Source organism: Pelobates fuscus, chromosome 2, assembly GCF_036172605.1.
Source record: "Pelobates fuscus isolate aPelFus1 chromosome 2, aPelFus1.pri, whole genome shotgun sequence".
Classification (NCBI taxonomy): domain Eukaryota; kingdom Metazoa; phylum Chordata; class Amphibia; order Anura; family Pelobatidae; genus Pelobates; species Pelobates fuscus.
Genome location: NC_086318.1, coordinates 24,635,232 through 24,660,249, shown reverse-complemented (window position 1 = coordinate 24,660,249; position 25,018 = coordinate 24,635,232). Strand labels below are relative to the sequence as shown.

At 41.8% G+C, this 25,018-nt stretch overlaps 1 protein-coding gene across 1 annotated transcript in view; it reads left to right on the top strand.

Moving 5' to 3' along the window:
- The window catches only part of FAM167A (family with sequence similarity 167 member A), a 61,031-nt gene extending 37,261 nt beyond the window's left edge, over nucleotides 1-23,770 (top strand). The window contains exons 2-3 of the mRNA XM_063442017.1: nucleotides 17,392-17,942; nucleotides 22,773-23,770. Of these exons, the coding sequence (XP_063298087.1) occupies nucleotides 17,568-17,942; nucleotides 22,773-23,036 (639 nt within the window). The 5' untranslated portion in view covers nucleotides 17,392-17,567 and the 3' untranslated portion in view covers nucleotides 23,037-23,770. The remainder of the gene's footprint in view (nucleotides 1-17,391; nucleotides 17,943-22,772) is intronic.
- Nucleotides 23,771-25,018: the final 1,248 nt, after the last annotated feature.

Below are 25,018 nucleotides of genomic sequence, written 5' to 3'. Positions count from 1 at the left end.
CAGGTAACATTACAGTAGAGGGAGGTACAGTAAGTGCAGTAGGTATACAGTGTATGTATATTTTATTTATATAGCGCTAACAGGTGTACTCAGCACTTTACAGGTTACATTACAGTAGAGGGAGGTACAGTAAGTGCAGTAGGTATACAGTGGATGTATATTTTATTTATATAGCGCTAACAGGTGTACTCAGCACTTTACAGGTAACATTACAGTACAGGGAGGTACAGTAAGTGCCGTAGGTATACAGTGTATGTATATTTTATTTATATAGCGCCAACAGGTGTACTCAGCACTTTACAGGTTACATTACAGTAGAGGGAGGTACAGTAAGTGCAGTAGGTATATTTTATTTATATAGCGCTAACAGGTGTACTCAGCACTTTACAGGTTACATTACAGTAGAGGGAGGTACAGTAAGTGCAGTAGGTATACAGTGTATGTATATTTTATTTATATAGCGCTAACAGGTGTACTCAGCACTTTACAGGTTACATTACAGTAGAGGGAGGTACAGTAAGTGCAGTAGGTATGCAGTGTATGTATATTTTATTTATATAGCGCTAAGAGGTGTACTCAGCACTTTGCAGGTTACATTACAGTAGAGGGAGGTACAGTAAGTGCAGTAGTTATACAGTGTATGTATATTTTATTTATATAGCGCTAACAGGTGTACTCAGCACTTTACAGGTTACACTACAGTAGAGGGAGGTACAGTAAGTGCAGTAATAACACAATGTATGTATATTTTATTTATATAGCAATAACAGGTGTACTCAGCACTTTACAGGTTACATTACAGTAGAGGGAGGTACAGTAAGCGCAGTAGGTATGCAGTGTATGTATATTTTATTTATATAGCGCTAACAGGTGTACTCAGCACTTTACAGGTTACATTACAGTAGAGGGAGGTACAGTAAGTGCAGTAATAACACAATGTATGTATATTTTATTTATATAGCAATAACAGGTGTACTCTGCACTTTACGTGTTACATTACAGTATAAAGAGGTACAGTAAGTGCAGTAGGTATACAGTGTATGTATATTTTATTTATATAGTGCTAACAGGTGTACTCAGCACTTTACAGGTTACATTACAGTAGAGGGAGGTACAGTAAGTGCAGTAATAACACAATGTTTGTATATTTTATTTATATAGCGCTAACAGGTGTACTCAGCACTTTACAGGTTACATTACAGTAGAGGGAGGTACAGTAAGTGCAGTAATAACTGTCAGGGTCTTACCTGAGTTGGGAGTCTGTAGCGCAGATATGTCGCTCACCCTTGCAGATAGCCACAGGCCGAGGTGGTCAGGTAAGAATTCACCTGGCCTGTGGGTCTGTGCACGGGGGCTGTGCAGGATGCAGTACCAAATTCGCAGGACAGGCAAGGACAGAACCAGCAGGATAGTCGAGGGATAGCCGAGGTCAAAGGATGCCAGAGGTTAGAATAAACGTAGTCACAAGCCGAGGTCAAATATACGAAGCAGAATAAACAGGAACACTGGTACGACACAGGAACACAGATCAAAGACTTGACAAGGAGTACAGGGCGAGGCTGGGTTTAAATACCCTGCTGATGAAGATCAGAGTCAGGTGAGAAGCAGCCAAGTCAAGGTGCAGCCCCTGGTGTAGTAGCCAAGCCAGGGTGAACAAGACCGGAATCAGAAGTCTCTGGTAAAGCTGCTGTGGCTCAGAGGCAGAGAGCAGGACTAGGATAGATAAGTACCCCGGTTCAAGTCCCCTGTTGGGAATTCCAAGAGCGACCACGTCTGGCCGTCTGTCTCACAGGTGAGTACCCTGACAGTACCTCCCCCTTCAAAAACGACCTCTGGGCGCAGGTAGGCTCCTCATTGAAATAATCCATCTCACCAGAGTCACTCTCAGAATCCGTTGAGTCCCCATAGTGAAAGTCCTCAGTATGGGATCCCTGATTAGCTCGGGATTTCCCAGTACCAGCTTCTGGTACAGCTGACGATCGGTCTAGGTTCCGGGTAGGGGTGACAAAAACTTCCACAACTTCGGGAGGGACAGTGCTCGCAGCTAGCAGTGCTTTTTCGAACACTTCCAGGTCTTTTTTACAGACCGTAGTGCCATTAGAAGCAATGACACAATCCTTAGGTAAATCCTTTTCAAGTGGGCAGGAAGTAGTGGTGGTAATACAGGAAGCAACTTTGGTAGTAAAGGCAGACGACTCTGGAGCAGGAGGTCTAGGAGGGCGAACAGGACAAAGCGTGATGAAGTGTCCACCTTCTCCACAGTAAAAACACAGACCATGGCTTCTCCTTCGGTCCCTCTCCCCCGGTGTGACTTTGCAGTGGACACGTCCAATTTGCATAGGTTCCTCAGGATCAAGTTGAACACAGGATACCTCTGGAGTTCTCCTGGGAACTGGATCATAAGAGGGTATCACCGGGGTGTGGTGACGTAGACTCCGCGATTTTTTAGTAGGTGGAGCTGGCTTGGGCTTAGTGGTCCTGCACTGTGAGTCCAAAGCAATAATAAAGGACTCCCAGCTGACAAGGACAGGACTCTTCCTCTGCAACATTCGGTAAGCCCAAACTTTAATGCGTCCAGACAACAGGTTGATAGCCGCTCTGACCCTGATGAAATCCGTGGCGTAAGTTCGAGGCTTTAAAGAGAACAATACCTCGCAATCCATCCTGAATGACTGGAAGGACGTGTAGTTACCATCAAATCTGTCGGGCAGGATGACAAAGGGTTCCGGAGCTGGATGTACTGCGCCTTTAAGAGAAAAAAGTTCCTGCTGCAACTCCGAAACAATCTGGGCCAGGCTGGACACTTGCTGGAGTGAGGGTGAGCACATTTCTGCGGACTCCATATTGGTCAAGTCTTTTGTCAGGGTCTTACCTGAGTTGGGAGTCTGTAGCGCAGATATGTCGCTCACCCTTGCAGATAGCCACAGGCCGAGGTGGTCAGGTAAGAATTCACCTGGCCTGTGGGTCTGTGCACGGGGGCTGTGCAGGATGCAGTACCAAATTCGCAGGACAGGCAAGGACAGAACCAGCAGGATAGTCGAGGGATAGCCGAGGTCAAAGGATGCCAGAGGTTAGAATAAACGTAGTCACAAGCCGAGGTCAAATATACGAAGCAGAATAAACAGGAACACTGGTACGACACAGGAACACAGATCAAAGACTTGACAAGGAGTACAGGGCGAGGCTGGGTTTAAATACCCTGCTGATGAAGATCAGAGTCAGGTGAGAAGCAGCCAAGTCAAGGTGCAGCCCCTGGTGTAGTAGCCAAGCCAGGGTGAACAAGACCGGAATCAGAAGTCTCTGGTAAAGCTGCTGTGGCTCAGAGGCAGAGAGCAGGACTAGGATAGATAAGTACCCCGGTTCAAGTCCCCTGTTGGGAATTCCAAGAGCGACCACGTCTGGCCGTCTGTCTCACAGGTGAGTACCCTGACAATAACACAATGTATGTATATTTTATTTATATAGCAATAACAGGTGTACTCAGCACTTTACAGGTTACATTACAGTAGATGGAGGTACAGTAAGTGCAGAAGGTATACAGTGTATGTATATTTTATTTATATAGCAATAACAGGTGTACTCAGCACTTTACAGGTTACATTACAGTAGAGGGAGGTACAGTAAGTGCTGTGTTTAAACACAATAAAATAGCAAAATAGTGCAAACCCACACATGGTGAGGTAAAATGGAAAATGTACACTTTGCAGAGCTACGTACCCAGCTCTGGTGTGAAAGACTTGTGGATCCATCGATGCGTCCCCTCCCTTACTTTAGGACATATGAGATATTCTTTATTCTTTTTCATTTTGTTTATCAGACTCATTAAATAGAAAGCTGTAGATAGTATAATATTGATTAAAGACAAAGTTTGCAATATAAATAAAGAATTTATACTCACAAATATAGAGCCTTTGTGAATCTTCTACTTATCTATAGCTATAGGTGATGTTCTAAGTTTGTGGTTTAATCTATACCTACCAACATTCACGAGGGGGAGGGGGAACCAGGACGCGATGGGCAGGGCACTGAGTTGGTATCACCAGTGACGCTACCCAGATCATTAACGACCTGCATAAATGACAGACTGCCTAGTTGGCCTCCAACCTTCAGTGCCATGCAGGGACTATGCCTGGAGACAGTTCTCTGATGTCCCCAGATGCTGGACACCAGGGAACTAAAGCTGGACGATTGGACAGAACCCTTAACTCGTGACTATCCTGCCAAAAGCCAGACTGTTGTGTGGTGGAATCTCAGTAAAAATAAATTTAGTAGGCCGAGATTACCACGTGGCATGTGTACGTGCATATGCTGACGTATCGATCAGTTGGTTGCACGAGGCAAGATACGATCAGTAGTGTACGGAGCATGTGCAAGAATACAGGATATAGTATTCCCCTCCTCCATTGTGCTGGACAAGCCATGCGGTCAAACAGGAAGTTAATTCTTATTTGTGTTGATTGGTTAAGAGAATGTGCGGGTGGAGCTTAATATGGGAGGAGTTATATGCCTATATAAGGAGCCTGCACTATTGTCCGGGGCTCAGAACTTGTGGTATTTTGGTGACGCTAGTCCCTCTGAGTCCCGATCGGTGATCCAATAAAGAATCTCTTCCTTCCTGAAGAAACCTGTGTCCATCTCTCTGTGCTTGGCTTCCGTCAGTTTCTCCGGTATCATTTGGTGCATTGGCCGGGAAACTCATCGTTCAACGGTAGCTGAGAGGCAGAGGCGTGAGACGGTCTATCTTTGCCCACGTTCTCTACGGCTGCACCCCTGAACTTCTGCGTGGACCTCCCTTCGTCTCGGCGCCACTGGTCTGTTGTCCAGGAGATCATCGGCCTCTACGTGAGAAGTGCTGGGGTGTCCCCGTCGATGAGTGTGAACTCAGGTTCAGGAACGAGGAGGTAAGACAACTGCTGTTTTAGACGGCAGGACCCACTAGGGGTATACCGATTGTGCGGTAGGCCCAAAGGGGTTTGAATCTGTGTATCTGCCCCCTCTGTCGGAGGGAAGGAGCGAAGGCGCACCGCTCGATCGAACGCTCTTTAGTCAGACCGTTTGATTTGGTTAGTCAGGCGGGGTCCTGGTGTAAATAGCCCTAGCCGGACACCGGTGTCTTGTCTAGACTAGCGTTCTAGGGTGTATATTACGTTCGCTAGGTCGGAGGGACCGGGAGACTAAGCGGCGCCTGTGTAAATTCGGTTCGCTAGTTCTCATCCTATCTGGGCTAAGTGGGAAGGCGTGTAAATTTGGAACCCACTAGACTTTTGATAGTGCGACTAAGAGGCGCCTGTGTAAATTCGGTTCTCTAGCTCGCTATATATGTGGTGATTGGGCAGTGTGGCTAACCAAAACGGGTGTATATAGTTTTAGGTAGTCCATTCAAGGTACTGGCCAATAGTTTAGTTGGGAATTGTAAATGTGTTAACGATTGTTTAGTAAAGTGTATATCTTGTTAGATAGCGCGAGCTCAGCCGTCTAGCGAGAGTGTTAATAGTGTGTTGCTGTATTATAGTGCACGGTACCATAACCCTGTATATTTACTGACACTGTATATAAGTACTAATCATTGTTGTCCATTGCATGTTTAACACCATAACCACTAATAATTGTATTGTGACCTTAACTTGTGCTTTGACCTATGCTAACCGTACTGTAACCGCTATTTGTAAAAGACGATGTTACTGGGGTGTGTTATAGACGGGTAATTCGTATATAGAGAATTATAGCGTGGGTGACTGTATAGTTACGCCAAAGGGCATAATATTGATTATATAGTGACTGGTGTAACAGCTGTGTGTGTACGGGAATTCCCTGAGTGTTTATTGTTATTGTGTACGTTTCACTTGGTAACCGTACCACGTGGTGCTGTTGCCAGAGGAAACGGGTGTGACTGTTGAATAGTACGCGTGTATAGTATTCGTTGTCGACGACGTTCCATTGTTAAGTATGGGTGCGTCGCAGTCAACGATTCCGGATCCCTTAGGTTGTATGGTGAAGAATTTTAAAAAGGGATTCAAAACTTGTGATTTTGGGGTTAAAATGTCTCCTGTACGTTTGGTCACTTTGTGTACTAGGGAGTGGCCTACTTTGGTTGCGGCATGGCCGCCACGTGGCAGTTTGGATCTAACTCTGGTACAGCGCTTACACGTGGCTGTATCAGGTAGGCCTGAACTTTACGGCCAGTTTCCTTATATTGACTGTTGGAGACAGGCCGTAAATGACTCGCCAAAATGGCTCCAGACATGCCACGAGGAGCAGTGTCGCCTCATGGTAGCTAGGACTTGTTCGTCCACTAGGACTGGTGTCAGGCCCATTTTGGACACGCCCCCTGAGTCCGAGATCCCTTTGCCGCCCCCTTACTTTCCGTTAAGAAGAAGTGACGCAAACGCAGGAAGTCCTGCAGCCCTCCCCTCATTACCCCCATCCACTTCCGCTTCCTCCTCCAGTACAGGATCCACCCCCCCTCGTACTAAATCTCCCCTTCCGGAACCAGAACCCACCCCCATTAGAAACGAATATCCTGATTTGGCGCCACTTCAGACTTCCGGTCAAGCTTCATCTAGCTCGGCTCGAAGTGTTTTATTTACGACCTTTTCCCAAAACCAACCTCCCACATCCCCATACCCTATCTCTCCCCGACCGGAACCCATGACTGACGCCTCTCTACGTAGCCCCATCCAAACCCGACAGTTGACTGGTGCCCAAAAATTAAAGCACTATCAGATGCCTCTTCGTCTGAATCCTGGGTCAGCTTATATCGATGCCGCAGGTCAAATGGCACACGCTGACCCAGTCTTCGTATATGTCCCATTTACCACAACCGATCTTTTAAACTGGAAGACCCATAATTCCTCGTATACTGAGAAACCACAAGCTATGACTGATCTGTTCACCTCAATAGTACAGACGCATAATCCGACATGGGCTGATTGCCCGCAGTTACTAATGACTTTATTTAACAATGAGGAAAGGACAAGAATAAATCAAGCAGCCATAAAAGCACTAGAGGATAGAGCCCGTGTTTTGAACCAAGCTAATCCAGCAGCATGGGCCGCAACACATTATCCCAACACTGATCCCGATTGGAACGTAAATGGTGCTGATATGGTTCAACTCAGAGCCTATAGAGACGCTATAATTGCTGGCATGAAAGCAGGAGGAAAGAAAGCCATTAACATGTCGAAGACAGTTGAGGTGATCCAGAAAAGCGATGAAGCGCCCAGTGTCTTTTATGACCGATTATTGGAGGCATACCGCTTGTATACCCCCTTTAATCCGGAAGACGCAGACAATTCCCGAATGGTTAACTCCGCCTTTGTCAGCCAAGCATACGGGGATATTAAGCGCAAGCTACAAAAGTTAGAAGGGTTTGCAGGTATGTCCATCACCCAACTAATGGAGGTAGCAAATAAGGTCTATATGAACAGGGATACAGAAAGTAAGAAAGAGGAAGAGCGCAAGATGCGTAAAAAGGCTGATATGCTAGCGGTAGCGATCGCAGGCGTAGATAAACGGGGCCCAGATAGAGGCAATAATAGATGGAGTAGAGAGCCTTTGAGTAGGGATCAATGCGCGTATTGCAAGGAAGAAGGGCATTGGAGGAACGAATGTCCGCAAAGAGAGCAGTACGAGAGAGACCAACCCAGGGCAGGCTACGGAAACTTTAGAGGCAGAGCGAGAGGTAGAGGAGGCCCCGGAGGGAGTAATGGTTATAGAGGGAGTAATGGAAACAGAGGAAGTGTTAGGGAAGACAGGTACATTCCAGCAGCGCAAAGGTCCCGCGATAGAGAAGGTAGGGACTTTGTAGGATTGGCTGACACGGTCATGGAGGACTATTGATACCGACCGGGCTCCATCCCCCTTGGTCGAGCGGAGCCTATGGTCGATGTATCAATAGGGGGAAAAAGGAGTGCGTTCATGATCGACACTGGTGCTGAACATTCAGTGGTGACTAATCTAGTTGCTCCTCCATCTGGAAGGACTATTACTGTAATAGGAGCAACTGGAAGAAGTGCTGAAAAACCGGTTCTTAAAAGTCGACTCTGTACATTGGGAGGCCACGTAGTAAAACACCAATTCCTTTATATGCCTGAATGTCCAGTCCAATTGCTGGGACGTGATATGCTATCAAAATTACAAGCGCAGATTACGTTCCTACCAAATGGAACAACATCCTTAAAGTTTAATGGACCTTCAGGTATTATGACTTTATCCGTACCAAAGGAAGAAGAGTGGCGACTTTATACAGTGTTGACTAGCCAAAACCCTAGGAGTGATGAGACATTGTTTAACATACCAGGAGTTTGGGCAGAGAACAACCCACCAGGACTGGCCCGCAATATTCCACCTATAAAAATTGAACTGAAACTTGGGGTTTATCCAGTGAGCCTAAGACAATACCACATCCCACAGAAGGCTAAGAAGAACATCCAATCCTATCTGAATAAGTTCATACGGTATGGTATCCTAAAATTCTGTACTTCCCCCTGGAACACCCCATTGCTGCCTGTTCAAAAGCCCGGTACAGATGAGTATCGACCTGTGCAGGACTTGAGAGCAGTCAATGATGCGGTTGTTAGTATACATCCAGTTGTACCCAATCCATATAACCTGCTTGCTTTAATTCCGGGCGGGGCTACTTACTTCACAGTCTTAGATCTCAAAGATGCCTTCTTTTGCCTCCGAATTGCCGCAGAAAGTCAATGTATTTTCGCTTTCCAATGGGAGAACGCTGTAACGGGCTCAAAACGCCAAATGACTTGGACAAGACTGCCCCAAGGGTTTAAAAATTCACCTACCCTATTTGGTTCAGCTCTAAGTCAAGATCTACTGGATTTCGAGTCTATCCCAGGAGAATGTGTATTGTTACAATATGTAGATGACTTGTTGATAGCAGCAGTTACAAAAGAAAAATGTCAGCAAGCAACGCACGATCTACTACATATTCTCTGGAAGGCAGGATACAAGGTGTCCAGGAAGAAGGCTCAGTTGTGTTTGCCAACTGTCAAGTATCTGGGATTCCATATCTCTGAAGGTCAAAGGATTATGGGGCCAGAGAGAAAAGAAGCTGTCTGCCAAATACCAATACCCAAGAATAGAAGACAAGTGCGAGAATTCTTGGGGGCAGCAGGCTTCTGTAGGATATGGATTCCCAGCTATGCGATACTGGCAAAACCTCTGTACGCAGCTATCAAAGGTACAGAGCACGACCCCTTCTTATGGACCCAAGAACAGCAAACGGCATTTGAAGATGTGAAGAAGGCTTTGATGAGTGCCCCAGCATTAGGTCTACCTGATCACACACGACCATTCTACTTATATGTACATGAGCAAAGAAGAATGGCTGTGGGAGTATTGACACAGTACTTGGGATCATGGCAAAGACCTGTTGCCTATATGTCTAAGCAATTGGATGCAGTGGCCAGCGGACTTCCACCTTGTCTAAGAGCCGTAGCTGCAGCCGCCCTGCTAGTAGCTGAAGCCGATAAACTCACTCTGGGTCAAGAACTTTATGTACGAGTCCCACATGCAGTACAGACGTTGTTGGATTACAAAGGAAATCATTGGTTTAGTAACAGCCGTATGACCAAGTATCAAGCAATGTTGTGTGAAAACCCAAGAGTGCATTTAGAGACTGTAAACACCTTAAATCCAGCTACCCTTTTGCCGCAACCTACTGAAAGTCAACATGATTGTTTGGAAGTAATGGATGAAGTATTTTCAAGTAGACCAGATCTTCGTGATTTTCCCATCCAGAACCCCGATGTTCAATATTATACCGACGGCAGTAGTTATGTGAAAGAAGGGATCCGCTATGCAGGATATGCAGTAACAACAATAGACAAGGTGATAGAAGCTCGGCCACTGGCGAAAGGAACATCAGCACAAAAGGCAGAATTAATAGCACTAACACGAGCGTTACAATTGGCTGAAGGTTTAAGAGTGAATATCTATACGGACTCTAAGTATGCGTTCTTAACCACTCATGCCCACGGAGCTTTGTATAAAGAAAGAGGACTACTGAATTCAGAAGGCAAAGAAATCAAATACGCAGCCGAAATCCTACAACTATTGGAAGCAGTGTGGGAGCCGAAAGAAGTCGGTATCATACATTGTCGAGCGCATCTGAGAGGAGATGGTGATGTAACCAAGGGAAATCGGATGGCAGATAGTGCAGCTAAGCGTGCTGCTGAATCAGGAAGACAGGAGTATGTGGGGCATATAGCTGCTCTTATACCAACTCCACTGTCCCAATGGACTCCAGTTTATACAGCTCAAGAAGAGGAGTGGTTAAAGACTGAACCGGGAAAGTATTTGGAGAACAAGTGGTATCAGCTAGAAGATGGAAGAATAGTTATACCAGCATCACTAGCGGTAGAAATTGTCCAAAATTATCACAACGGGACACATTCTGGGAGAGACAGTACTGAAGAATCTCTCAGGAAACATTTCTACATACCAAGATTGTCCAACTTGACTCAGGCCATTGTACGCAGATGTGTAACGTGTGCTAAGAATAATGCAAGACAAGGACCAGTAAAGCCACCAGGAGTCCAGTTTATGGGGGGACTCCCCATGTCCGATCTACAAATAGACTTTACAGTAATGCCTAAATCGGGTGGACATCGTTACCTGTTGGTAATTGTGTGCACCTATTCAGGCTGGGTAGAAGCATGTCCTACTCGTACAGAGAAAGCAGGAGAAGTTGTAAGATTCCTGCTACGAGAAATAATACCCCGATATGGACTACCCTGTTCTATAGGATCGGACAATGGTCCAGCTTTTGTTCACCAGTGCCTACAACAACTGACTCATATGCTTGGTATAAAGTGGAGGCTTCATACTGCATATAGACCCCAGAGTTCTGGTAAGGTAGAGAGAATGAATAGAACTATTAAGAACCAGTTGGCTAAAATGTGTCAGGAAACCCAACTTAAGTGGAACGTTCTCTTACCCATAGCTCTATTGCGAATCCGCAGTACCCCTACCAGAAGGATGGGCCTCTCTCCTTTTGAAATCATGTATGGGCGACCACCTCCCGTACTTGGTAACTTAAGGGGGGATTTGAGTCAGTTGGGAGAAGGAATTACCCGGCAGCAGGTTGTAGAGTTGGGTAAGACTATGGAGGAGGTACAGAAATGGGTACAAGATAGATTACCTGTGAATATTTATCCCCCTGTTCATAGTTATCATCCAGGAGACCAAGTGTGGATTAAAGAGTGGAATAATGTACCGTTAGGGCCCAAGTGGAGAGGTCCTTATGTTGTTCTTTTGTCTACCCCTACAGCGATAAAAGTAGCCGAAGTAACTCCGTGGATACATCACTCCAGGGTTAAACCAGCAGCAGTCGATTCTTGGCAAGTTACAGCAGATCCAGAGAATCCCTGCAAGATCCGGTTGAAACGCACTACTCAGTCGGAGTAACGAGGAATTATTGTGGATTACAAATTTTATTGTTACAGGTGTGAGTGAGAAGGCCATAATAAAGCCTGTCCGCTTACCAACACATAGTGTATAAGCCAGGAAAGTCTCGAAGGGACACCTGTGAAGACGAGCAGAACTCCATTCCCTGCAGCCCTCACATCCTGGAAGCTGAGGTTCCATCGCACGGACGAAGACTGAGGATGACGGCGAAAGATGTGCTTTTGATTGTGTTTATTTACATGTGTTTTTATATTCAGGAAGGTAGAGGTACCGACACTCCTAGCTGTGAGGTATGCATTAAGACTACGAGAACAGGTAACCATATTTCCCAAACCCTAATTTGGCATTCACAATACGAATGTAAAGGAGAGGTATCAAGATGTAGATACCTAAATATAGACTATAGTGTGTGCCATTTAGGAGTAGGAGAACCTAAGTGCTTCAGTCCAGAGTATCAACCTCGTACAATTTGGTTGACTCTCAGGAATGGAGATCCTCAGGGGACCCTAATTAATAAGACGGTGTTAGAATCCGTATATTCTTCGGGTGTTCTGCTATTTGATGCGTGTAAAGCGATATCAAGTGGTAGAAAGCCGTGGAATGTATGTGGGGATCTTATATGGGAGAGGACGTATGGGTCTAATGATAAATATATTTGTCCCAGTAGTAAAAATAAGTATGTAAGTCCTAGATGCCCAAATAAAGACTATAACTTTTGCCCATATTGGTCTTGTGTGGGGTGGGCGACTTGGGGACAGACAGTAGATAAAGACATGATAGTGACTAAGTTGCCGACTAGCCCTTATTGTAAGTCTATGGAATGCAACCCAGTCCATATACTTATTAATAACCCCGACAAGTTCCTAGATAAGTATGGAAATTTATTTGGGTTTCAGATATACGGGACGGGTTTAGATCCTGGGACATTATTGTTTATAGGAATAGAGACTGATACGGTATCCTCCCAGACTCATCAAGTATACCATTCCTTTTATGAAGAGATGAGTATAGATAATAAGATCCCCCATAACGCTAAAAACCTGTTCATTGACCTAGCTGAAAGTATTGCCGGTAGTCTTAATGTTACCAACTGCTATGTGTGTGGAGGTACTAACATGGGAGACCAATGGCCTTGGGAAGCAAAGGAGGTAATGTCCGGTTCTGAGGCAGTTGACCAACTAATATCTACACAAGCCGATTATCATTTGAGTGTTAGAGGTAAATCTGAGTGGAGATTAAAGACCTCCATCATAGGTTATGTTTGCATAGCAAGGAAAGGAATAATGTATAATACTTCTGTAGGAGAATTAACTTGTCTAGGGCAAAAAGCTTATGATGATGATACTAAAAATACAACTTGGTGGTCGGCTTCAAATGTCTCAGAACCATCTAACCCGTTTGCCAGATATGCCAGTTTAAAGGATGTGTGGTTTGATTTATCCATCACATCTACCTGGAGAGCCCCAGCAAATTTGTACTGGATCTGTGGTAAGAAAGCCTATTCGGAGTTGCCACAGGACTGGGAAGGGGCATGTGTGTTGGGTATGCTCAAACCATCCTTCTTCTTGTTACCGATTGAAACAGGTGAGACTTTAGGTGTTAAAGTGTATGATGTGAATCATAGGAAGAAAAGGGGACCCTTAGAGATAGGCACCTGGGAAGATAATGAATGGCCTCCCCAGCGTATCATAGATTATTATGGGCCAGCCACATGGGCAGAAGATGGTACCTTTGGTTATAGAACCCCTATTTATATGCTCAACCGCATTATAAGATTACAGGCGGTGGTTGAGATTATCACTAATGAAACATCACAAGCGCTCAATCTTCTAGCGAAGCATAACACCAGGATGAGGACGGCAGTCTACCAAAATAGATTAGCCTTGGATTACCTTTTGGCAGTAGAGGGAGGTGTATGTGGGAAGTTTAACCTAAGCAATTGCTGTCTTCAAATAGATGACGAAGGGCAAGCAATAGCTGAGCTTACTAGCCATATGGTTAAACTAGCGCATGTGCCTACTCAGGTATGGAAAGGGTACAATCCAAGTAGTTGGTTTGGTAGCTGGTATGAGTGGTTTGGAGGGCTTAAGGCAGTGGTAGGTGGAGTCCTACTGATTTTACTGTTGTGTCTACTCCTACCGTGTCTTATACCCTTAGTAGTTAGGTCTGTGCAAAGCCTGATAGGAAGTATAGCAGAGAGGAAGGCTGCTGCACAGATAATGGCGATATATAAGTATAAGGCTCTAGATCAAGGAGAACCAATGCAGGAAGATGAGTGTTAAAAGATTCACATCATAAGATAAGTCTGGTCTGGTTCAAGGTAACTTGCGGTGTAAGCAAAACTAAGGTTATGTGATGCCTCAAGTAATTGTAAAATATCAAGAGGCATCAAAGGGGGGAATGTGGTGGAATCTCGGTAAAAATAAATTTAGTAGGCCGAGATTACCACGTGGCATGTGTACGTGCATATGCTGACGTATCGATCAGTTGGTTGCACGAGGCAAGATACGATCAGTAGTGTACGGAGCATGTGCAAGAATACAGGATATAGTATTCCCCTCCTCCATTGTGCTGGACAAGCCATGCGGTCAAACAGGAAGTTAATTCTTATTTGTGTTGATTGGTTAAGAGAATGTGCGGGTGGAGCTTAATATGGGAGGAGTTATATGCCTATATAAGGAGCCTGCACTATTGTCCGGGGCTCAGAACTTGTGGTATTTTGGTGACGCTAGTCCCTCTGAGTCCCGATCGGTGATCCAATAAAGAATCTCTTCCTTCCTGAAGAAACCTGTGTCCATCTCTCTGTGCTTGGCTTCCGTCAGTTTCTCCGGTATCAGTTGGGAGGCCTGTTATAGTCAGTGATATAGTGCAAGTGCACACTATCTTGCAAGAAATTCTCAAGTCGAGGGAAACTCCATTTATTTCTCAATTGAACAAGCAGGAGATCCAGTGAAGCAAATCATGACTTGTATCACAGCTTAGAGTGTTGAACATAGTTTCTCGTATAAATGTATTCAGAGCACATTCTGAGAGGGTTCTGGGAGATCCCTGGATCCTTCATCAAATGGTTTACAGTATTCACTACAGGTTAAAAAAAAAAATAACCAAGAATGTACTGGGGCATTGTGTCACCACGTGCTTTTAGATAGATTCGTAATATTCTGTATTTCTCACTATAGTGTGACTTGCCAGGAATTCAAAGTTAATTAAACATTTCAGACCACGTAAGCTATACTGGAAAAAAAATATCTCCTAGTCCGTTCTGTATTTCGTGCAGCTATTTTCGCATAACACGGGGAATTCACTTTAAATGCGTTAAAATTTCTGACACTTCGATGAATAACGCCGAATGTTATTTATGAGCAGTGTATATGTTAAATATCGGAAGACATCTCACAGCAAAATAAAATGAAGATCCCGAGACAAACATTATTTTTAAATCAATGCATCGTGTTCTAAAATCCAAAAGCGGATTCTCCATATAGTACAGTACATGAGACTTTTTATTTTTTGGTTGTTGTTTTTTATGGGGGAAAGGGGTAACAATTACATCCACAAAGTTTCATCCAGCGTATCTGGTCGTCCCTTAGGGGATTATGGATTTTTCCACGAGAGTCAAAGTAGTCTCTCTCTTCAAATCATAATAAAAAATACCATAAATACAGGTTTCTCTTTTATTATTTGTTTTCACTTTTCCAGGAAAGTACCAAACTCTTTTTTTTTTCCCCCACTAAACGTAGCACAATGGATGACACACAAGTTCCTGTTAACACGCTGATAGTTTAACACTCAATTTAGTATGTTTGTATAAGCTTTTCAAAGTATTTAGTATTTTAATATTTTAATAGTTTTTTTTTTTTATACATGATTTTTTTTTTTTTATATTCTAATATTTTGAAAAAAATAAATAATTTTAAAAGTTTGGCCAAAAATATAAAATAATTTGAAAATGTTACACAAGGATTTATAATAAATGCTATTGCCACCATTGTCCAACCAATAACACTGCCATCTAATTGCCATAATACCAGATTGGACAACGGGGACAGGCAAGGAGAGACTCATGGATCCATTTATAAAAACAACATCTGATGAAATTCTTTGGCAAAGTGCTGAATGGGGAGAAATCGCCATGGAAAGTAAAGTAGGAGAATCCTGCTTATAATACGTACAGAGGAGTCCATAAGTATTTGGACAGTGACACATATTTGCTTGTTTGGGCTGTTTATTCCTGAACAAGTAGCTTTAAAATGAAACATTGACAAATTAAACAAGTGAAAGATGAATGGATGCAGAATGTCAGATTTAATGTTAGGATATTTCCATTTATAGATCTTTAAATGTACAAGGGTTACAAAATAAAGGGATGTCCTAACATTGTTAGGTATAAACGTGAGATGAGCGGGCATGCAGACTGCAACTTATTGTCATGCAGACCATTCAGAAAATAAGTTGGTGTGTCAGACAGAGACAGAGATGCACTGGCCAGGCCCACACAGTGCTAGCTATGCACAAAGCAGTTCTGAGACCAGTTTGAGTTGGTGTTGTGCTTTCTGTCCCCAGATGCGGAACACAGGAAGGTGATTGAGGACCCCAATTATGCTCTGCTACATTCAGGGCTGTTGGAAGTTATGGTTACGAAGTGTTACAGTCAGTAGCGTGCCAATCTGTGGCAGGGGTCATACTTCACCGGCCGGCATGCAGGAGGGGTGTGCACAGGGCAACCCCATCCCACCATTCACTCTTTGTAGCATGCAAGATGAAAAACATTTCATTATCTTTCAGGAGGGTCTTGCAGGGAGGGTCTTGTAGGCTTCTGCCACTGGCACCTACTGCCTGATAACGGACACTTGTTGAGGAGGGAGCAGTAAGGAGTCCCTGTTACCCCAACCACTAGACATCAGGTACTGTCCTGCCTCTGATCTTCTCCCAGCCACCGTCTCCACATGCCCACTTAGGAGTCAGGTTTGATGACTGTGTGTGTGTCTGTACCTGTATGTGACTGTGTGACTGTTACTATGTGTGTGGTGTGTAACTGTGATTATGTATGTGACTGTGACTATGTGTGTCGCTCTGTGCTATCGATTATGTGTATTGTTGTAACTTTGTGCATGATTCTGTGTGTCTGCATGTGTGACTCTATGTGACATAGTGTGACTGCGTGCATGTAACTGTATGCATCTGACTCTGTTACTGTGTCTATCTGACTCTTGCATCTGGATGTGTGCCTGTGTGCCTCTGACTGTGCATGTGTGTCTGTGTGAATGTGACTGTGTATGTTTGTGTGGCAACGTGCTTGTCCACATGATTGTATGCGTGCATGTGACTATGTACACCTATGTGTATGTATGGGACTGTGTGTCTAGGCATATGTATATGTAACTAGAGAAACAAAAAAATCAAAGTGGGATTTATGGATGAGTGGGTGCAGAGCAAAACACAAAAGATTAAAATTCGGGTGGGGGGCTGCCAACACGCATTTCCGACCCAAGTGACAAGTGACAAAGGTACTTCTTTGGCTACAATTACTATGTAGATTTTACCTCGTAGTCTGTTGTTCATTTACCTTGTCATGGGTTTCTCTCAACTCAAGTGTGCTGAAGTAAAATCCCAAAAGATTTGGGACACTGTCCATACAGTTATGGACCGAACTATGGTCTTCTCATTGAAAATCACAATGTGCAGAATATGCTCACAGAATGGATACAATTGTAATTTAACCTTAGAAAAGTCCCCAGGTGCGGCAACACCCTGAGTTCCCTTTTCATTTAGTTCCAGTAATAAGAACTGTCAGGTATTTTTTCATATTTTGTTCTCATATTCTCCACATAGCTCAGTTTACTTTGGAACAAGAAATAGGGATTGTTTTTTAATATTAACTGCAGATTATAATTTTTTAATCCTTGTAATTTTATCCACTAGACTAGTCATGTTTTAATTAAATTGCTTGATGCTTTGTTATTTTAGATGAGCTGTACACTATAATCAAACCGATGAATCAGTCAAACTTGTCAAACTCAACTTGAAGACAGGAAGGGAAGACACCGCTTCCACTCTACATAACCAAACAAGCGGCACAATGCGCACTTTATGACTATTTGTGGTCTAAAGGATTGCAACCAAGTGGAATATTTGCCATCACCATGTCTTTACCAAAGATACAAATTGAAGACACTGAACAGGATGGAGAAGGTAACTCAACCCTTCAACCTGATGACCATCTGAGAAGCTTGAAGGCCTTAACAGAGAAATTAAGATTGGAGACACGTAGACCTTCTTATCTAGAATGGAGAGCAAAACTTGAGGATGAAACATGGAAGAACCCAAAGGCTTCAGAAGAAGAACATAAAGTAGAGGCAAATGAGAAAAAGGAATCTGGTGAAGAAACATGCGCCGCTTTGAACATAACAGAGGTCCACGAAAGTAAAAGTATTCCAGAAGAGAAGACCCTCACACCAGGAAAAATACATGGATTTGATAATATCGATGAGGCCTTAAACTGGCTCAGGAAAGAACTCGTAAGTGATTTTTGTTTTTGTGCATTTAATGATTGTCCATGAGATAAAATATAGCACGTACTTTACACATTATAATATGGATTCTTTATTTTTTGTAACACATACACTAAATACACAGGGCATTGCATAAGCAGTTTTTTTATAAAATATATCTACCAGGTTTAATGTTATCCAAGTAATTTTTAGTATCCTTTAAAATCCATTCACACCTTTCATTGTAAGTCTGGTCTCTAATGAAAGAACATATAAAAAAAAATATTTGGCTAATTTGTAGACTTGTATTGTCATAAACTACTCACTTCACTAAGAGCGGCTTTATAGGAATTAATTAGATTAACAAATTGCAAAGATGTTGTGTTAAAATCTTAACGAGGACATTTTGGAGTGGTTCACTTAATAATGCTGTAAAATTGTCCCACAGAACTTTGAAAGTTTTCCACTATAATCCGTAGCATTTCAACAACATTTCACATGGCTAAGGAGAGAGAAATTTGTTTTGGGACAATAGCAGACAAAACGTAATGTATCTGTAAATTTTAAGGCTGGACATTATCCAGGACCAGGGCCATTGTTTTTGGAATTTTTTTGAAATTTACCCAAACTTTCTAGGTTATGTCTTGACCTGTAGCTAAGTAAACAGATACCAAATTTTTATTTTTATAATTCCATGTTTATTAAACATTGTCAAATTTTGAAAAACAAAAGGCCAGAATAACATGGGATTATAGAAAGAACCGCAGAAGGCATTCCAAATCAGAATTCAGTTTAACTAGAAAAATATGAAAATGTTTTTTGCACAACAAACAGACTAATATTTGCAGCAAGACAAGGGAATATGGAAAAATAGAGAAGATGGCTCGATTTTTTTTTGTTGATTACATGAGCACTCTAATTTAAAAAAAAAACAATATTTTTATTTTTGGTTTATTTTAGTTTTTTTTTATTATTATAAATCACTGCACCCCCTTGGTTTTCTAAAAAAACAAAAAACAAAGTAAAAACTATTACAAGCACGGCACACAGTGAGTGAGCAACAATTAAACAACTGTAAATATAAATTACCCTGAATTCGATATTCATTGTATTTTCCAACATGATAAATATCTTGAGCAGTCCCCAAGAATATTAATAAAAACTATTAATTTCTGGTAGATTTTTTCTTTTACACGAAAAAGTAAATACCAAATTATAAAAAAATAAAAAATTCTCAAACGGGCATTCAAGGCCAGAAAAAGAACAAAATCCTATTACTGAATAAACTCCCCAGATCCTGAGCAGTTAGTAATATATGGGAACTGGGCTAGTTTTAAAACCCAGTGAGTCGGGCTAATCCAGAACATTCCACAGGGCTAATTATGTTAACTAGCTGAGATCTGGAGAGATATGCAATACATTGGAATTATAGTATGATCGGATAATAAAACGTAAGCAGTCTATATATCTAATAACCGCTATCCTGGTATATGCATTTGTCGCAAGAATAATCATTTTACCCCCTAATGGTGAAATTCTAATTTTCATACAAGTGCTTTATCAAAAGCAGGGGTGCCCATAAGATAGATCCACATATGTTGTGGAACTGCAACTCCCAAGAGGCTCTGCCTGCATACCTTTATAATGTCAAAGTATCATGGAAGCTGTAGCTTTAAAACATCTGGGAGATCTACCCTTTGGGCACCCCTGATCCATACCATAATATTGCCCACCAGGGATAATTCCCCCCTTAGCTCTTTGGTTTACTGCTCACATAAGTAATCTTCCCCTGGATGGGACCAGTATTGCCAGATTGGGTCTTTTTGTTAGTGGAAGTCAATGCATGATTATTAAGGGGAAATCATTGACCAAGAACAGATAATTCCGGGAGATGTCACAGGTCGAGATGAGAAGGGGTTAGATACCATTGAGTTTACAAAGAAAGAGGAGCAATCAAGTAACAAAATCTGTCAGCTATGATTGAGTCAGGAGGATTGGGCAAAACATGAAACTTGAAAACACGAGTTAGTTGATTGATGGTCAGTGCCAATTCTTCACTAAACTCCAAAGTGTAGCAAATTGAAATCCGTATTACAAAATTAAACATATAATAGTCAAGCTATGACAATGGCGAAGATGGAACATTTCTCGATATCAGTTATATTTGAATTGTACTGAATTGAAATCCAAATGGCAAAATGTAGACAGAGATTAATGAATTACCCAGGGCTTGTTTATTGAAAAGCAAAAGTCCCTTCCAAAGATTCCTAATATCACATTTATCTATTCCCTATAATATATCTTTCTGAGGTCTAGAAATGTTTAATTTAAATATAGTTATCCTCATGACTTCATTTGCCCCTCTCTTGGAAACTGGGTGCTCTCTATCATTATAAACTCTTTCTCCTTCAATGCAATGTGTGCCTTGCTGTGCCAGGACTGAACTGGATTGTGATGTCACATTCTACATATTTAAAATGCATTGTTCTTTAAAATGGAGCATCGCGTGGAAAAAAACACTTACTACGAGCTATAGCTGATTTTCAGTATTTTCTGTGACGGTATAACTTGTTGGGAATTTGGAGCTCCCCTTTTAATAAATTCTAATAGATCTATGTCATTGCAGTGCGAGAAGCCCTCGTTACATTAGTCAGATAGTTCTGGTTTATATCACAAGACGAGTAATGATGAACAAGGTCCTCGATCTCAGCAAAGCTATGAGATTTCTCTAATTAACATTTAATCAATTAGCATGATTTCTCACTGAACAATGATTTAAGTGTTATCCTTAATTAACCAGAGTTTGATACTGGTGTTCAGGGCTCATTAATTTGCAAGGCATGTTTTGCCCTGAAACAAGTGCTCATAGACTGTTGTTCCAGATACAGGTTGGGTAGCTCAGTACGTTAATCAATGATGGAATCTTTATTACTCTCATTATACAAAATCAGGCTTGATCCTTCTGCCTACGACTATTTACATACAAACAGGCAATAATTCCCCGGTAGATAGATGGATAGATAGACAGAATGTATCACAGAGCTCCATAATAATAATAAAACTCACAGTAATGTGCAGTGTGTATGAATGTATCACAGAACTCCATAATAATAAAACTCACAGTAATGTGCAGTGTGTATGAGTGTATCACAGAGCTCCATGGCAATAAAACTCACCAAGCACAGTTTAGTCGGCCTGTGCAGAGACATGACAGCAGCTCAGCAGCGTAGCTGTGTACATACAGAGTAAAAAGGAATTCTTTTAGAATGAAGGTTTGGCTAAATGGACTGGCTTATTGTTCATAGTTTTGCAGAATCAGTTGTTTGTTTTTGTTTTGTTTTTTGTAATCCTATGCATTTCTGAGCATTGTATTAAAGGACCACTCTAGGCACCAATACCACTTCAGCTTAATGAAGTGGTCTGGGTGCCAGGTCCCTCTAGGATTAACTCTTTTTATTATAAACATAGCAGTTTCAGAGAAACTGCTATGTTTATAATAGGGTTAATCCAGCCTCCAAATCCTCTAGTGGCTGTCTCACTGACAGCCGCTAGAGGCGCTTGCGTGCTTCTCACTGTGAAAATCACAGTGAGAAGACGCCAGCGTCCATAGGAAAGCATTATAAATGCTTTCCTATGAGACCGGCTTAATGCACGCGCAGCTCTTGCCGCGCATGCACATTCAGCCGAAAGGGAGGATCGGAGGCGGAGAGGAGGAGGAGAGCTTCACACCCGGTGCTGGAGAAAGAGGTAAGTTTAACCCCTTCCTCCCACCAGAGCCCGGCGGGAGGGGGTCCCTGAGGGTGGGGGCACCCTCAGGGCACTATAGTGCTAGGAAAACGAAAACACATAGTTTGCTACTGCTACATGCTATCAAAAGCAATACATTTGTTTTTGTGCCCACATTTCGCCTTTAAATAATGATACATCAATACAACTAAACTCTGTTTCTGAAAAGGAGTTAGAGGTGCTGTCTATTACTTTTTAATCCCCAAAAATAAACATAGCTTAGTCCAGTAAACATGAATGACATTTAACCGTTTAATGAGAGAGGTCAGGCAAATCCTATCATCTTCCATCATGTAGAAGTTAATCTAAAACATTGCCTATCTGCTAATTGTAGGACCGCATGTTTTTCTTCATAGCTTTTATTTTCCCCATTTTCCACGTTTTTGCAAACAGCATTAGTAAACCTCAGCTGTTGGCGCTTAGTGTCTGAGTACATGTGCCGTATTGACTGGCTCGGAGCTTGTGTTGTACTCTCCACTGACAACGCTTTCCTTACAAACTCCCCATCTCATCAAAGAATCTGTTAGACTGAAAAGACATTTGTCAAAGCACAAGGCGTTCCTAGCCGCTAACAAAGAATTCAAATGTCACATCTTCTGTTCAAGTGGAAAATGTCTGAGTTTCAGCCAACACAAAGATTTATTTTTCCTGCTTAAGCTTCAATTGAAAATGTTACCAAACAGAGAAGTGCACATTTCGATAATATGTTTAACCTCTGGTGTTCCATGCTGGAAGATTGAGCAATGTGTGGCTTTGCAGTGAGCTGGAGACTCATTGGCAGGCAACTGTTACTGTATATTTGTTTTTGTTTAATGGACTTTCATGTTTATCTTTTAACCAGAATGTAACTATTATACCAAGGGTAAGCTTTCCGGGCGGTGGGTGTGAGAATGTACGATTAAAAACTACCATACGATTACTGACTTTTTGTGAAAAGCTGATTAACTTCTAAACGTTATTTAGTTGATACTGGTGCTATTTTATTTTGGATCTCTCTGATATTCATGTTTACTTATTTTCAATTAAAATGTATTATTTGTTTCAAAACTAATGCACATTTCTGTATTTTAGACCGAAATGCGTCTCCAAGACCAGCAGCTGGCCAGGCAGTTGATGAGACTCCGTAGTGACATCAACAAACTGAAGATTGAACAGACGTGCCACCTCCATCGACGAATGCTGAATGATGCCACCTACGAGCTAGAGGAGCGAGACGAACTCTCTGACCTTCTCTGCGACTTCCCCCTAATGTCTTCATTCGGCCTCTCAACACCTCTGAAACTTATCGGGGTGACCAAAATGAACATTAACACCAGGAGGTTCTCCTTGTGTTAGGATGCCATGGTGAAATCTTAATTAAAGACAAAACAAGGACATGAATCACATTCGCCCTCAATGAAATTTGGGAAATACATATCCTGTTTTGCTGCCTTAAGTTAATACCAGCTTTTTAAACAAACTGCCTCTGTGACCCCTGCAAATCATTGAAAACAGGGCTACTTAATGTAGAACACTGTAAGGCACACCTATAAAATGTATCTGCCAGTCAGGACAATCCATTTGTCATTGATCTGCCAAGATTGTGCTAAATTTGGGCATTAGTGGTGTTAAACCAAACTGCATTATAAGAAAACGGGATAGGTAAAAAAACTGAAAAAATACCTACTATGTTACAAATTTTACAATAATTTAAGGTATGTGTTTATAGCAAGCAGAGATTATTATTAATGATACAGAGAGCATCTAAGAAAAAAATCGAAATAATTCTGAAGGTGGTAGTTAGATATAGTTATCAAAGAAACGCACTTTCTAATACTGACCGAATATATTATGGTATAGAATGTCAATGCGAAATATTCAGAAAGCATTGACTTATCACTAATTACCTATTTTTTTCCAAGCCAATAACTAAGTCCAAACTTGTTTGTCTGTTGTCCAATGCATCCATAACTAGGGACATTTTGAAGGAGATACGCAATCATTGAAAAGTTGGTGAAATATCCCCATTGATTAGCTTGGGAATTAAGCATCATTGAATCGTGCTGAAATATCATCAATGTATCACACAATAGTATTGCAACTCTGCTTCATTTTGAGAAGGAAGCTAAAGACTGCTCGAAACACTGTGTGTGAATGATTGACCCCAAAATTCTGTGTGTGTGTGTGTGTGTGCGTCTTTGTGTGTAGTAGAACACAGATGTTATATGACTTGGACCAATTTTACAATATGTTGTAGAGTCTAAAGTAGCATTTTGCCCCAGGCGTGCTACTGAAGAATAGACAATAGTTGAAAATCATTTTATGAAAGACAAGATGTTTTATTACACAATAAAACTGCCATCTTGTATTGTATTGTTATTTTATAGGCAGTATATCTCCCCTCACGAAGCTTTCAATTACGCTACCATGTGGTATTTGGGAATTATTTTATGAACATTACACTCACAGTATAGATTGTATTATGGTATAGTAAACAAGTATATGTTCTCATTAAGTCATACCTTCATTAATCAGATGATTCTGGCTTGAGATCAAGGTCCAGTCATCCCTAGTTGTATTGTGGTAAATAAAAGTCTTTTAGTTTTGCATAGGAACATGGCACAAGTGAAGAGCTTTTAACACACCAGCATAAACGTGCAGTGTTTCATTTTAGATAGTAGGCATTAGACCTGACATATGTGCAAGAATGTAAAATAAAAAGATTTAACATTTGAAAAGAAGCAGATGGGCAGGATTTATTTGAGGATGTTGTACAGCTAATAAAAAGCCTCACACTAATTTCACAAGAGGCATGTGTCTATCAAAACATGCAATTAATGACACGTCACTGTTAAAATTAGTGTGATCGAACAATGTGCTTTATTCACGAACATCCCAACTGAGCTAGGACAGACTAGACCAATTATGCCCTTAAAGGAAATGTAGTGCTTAAACTCTAAACAAGTTTATGGAACGAGTATATTTAGAAAAAGTAAAAAATGTTATAAAAACATACAGAATGTACCTGTTTAACCCCTTAAGGACCAAACTTCTGGAATAAAAGGAAATCATGACATGTCACACATGTCATGTGTCCTTGAGGAGTTAAACATTTACTGCTCCAGAATATCTGCACTTTATAGCACCATTAGTTTAGTCTCACATATAATTACATTTCAGGACAAAACCAGGTCTTGAATTCTACCCGAATTATGATTGGCTGAAAAATGTTACCGAATCAGAATTAGATTTGAAAGGGAATTCATGTTTTACTGATAGATTATTCAGAGTTATAAGGAAGCATTCAGGGTATTTTCCTGTTAAAAAGTAAGGTTACT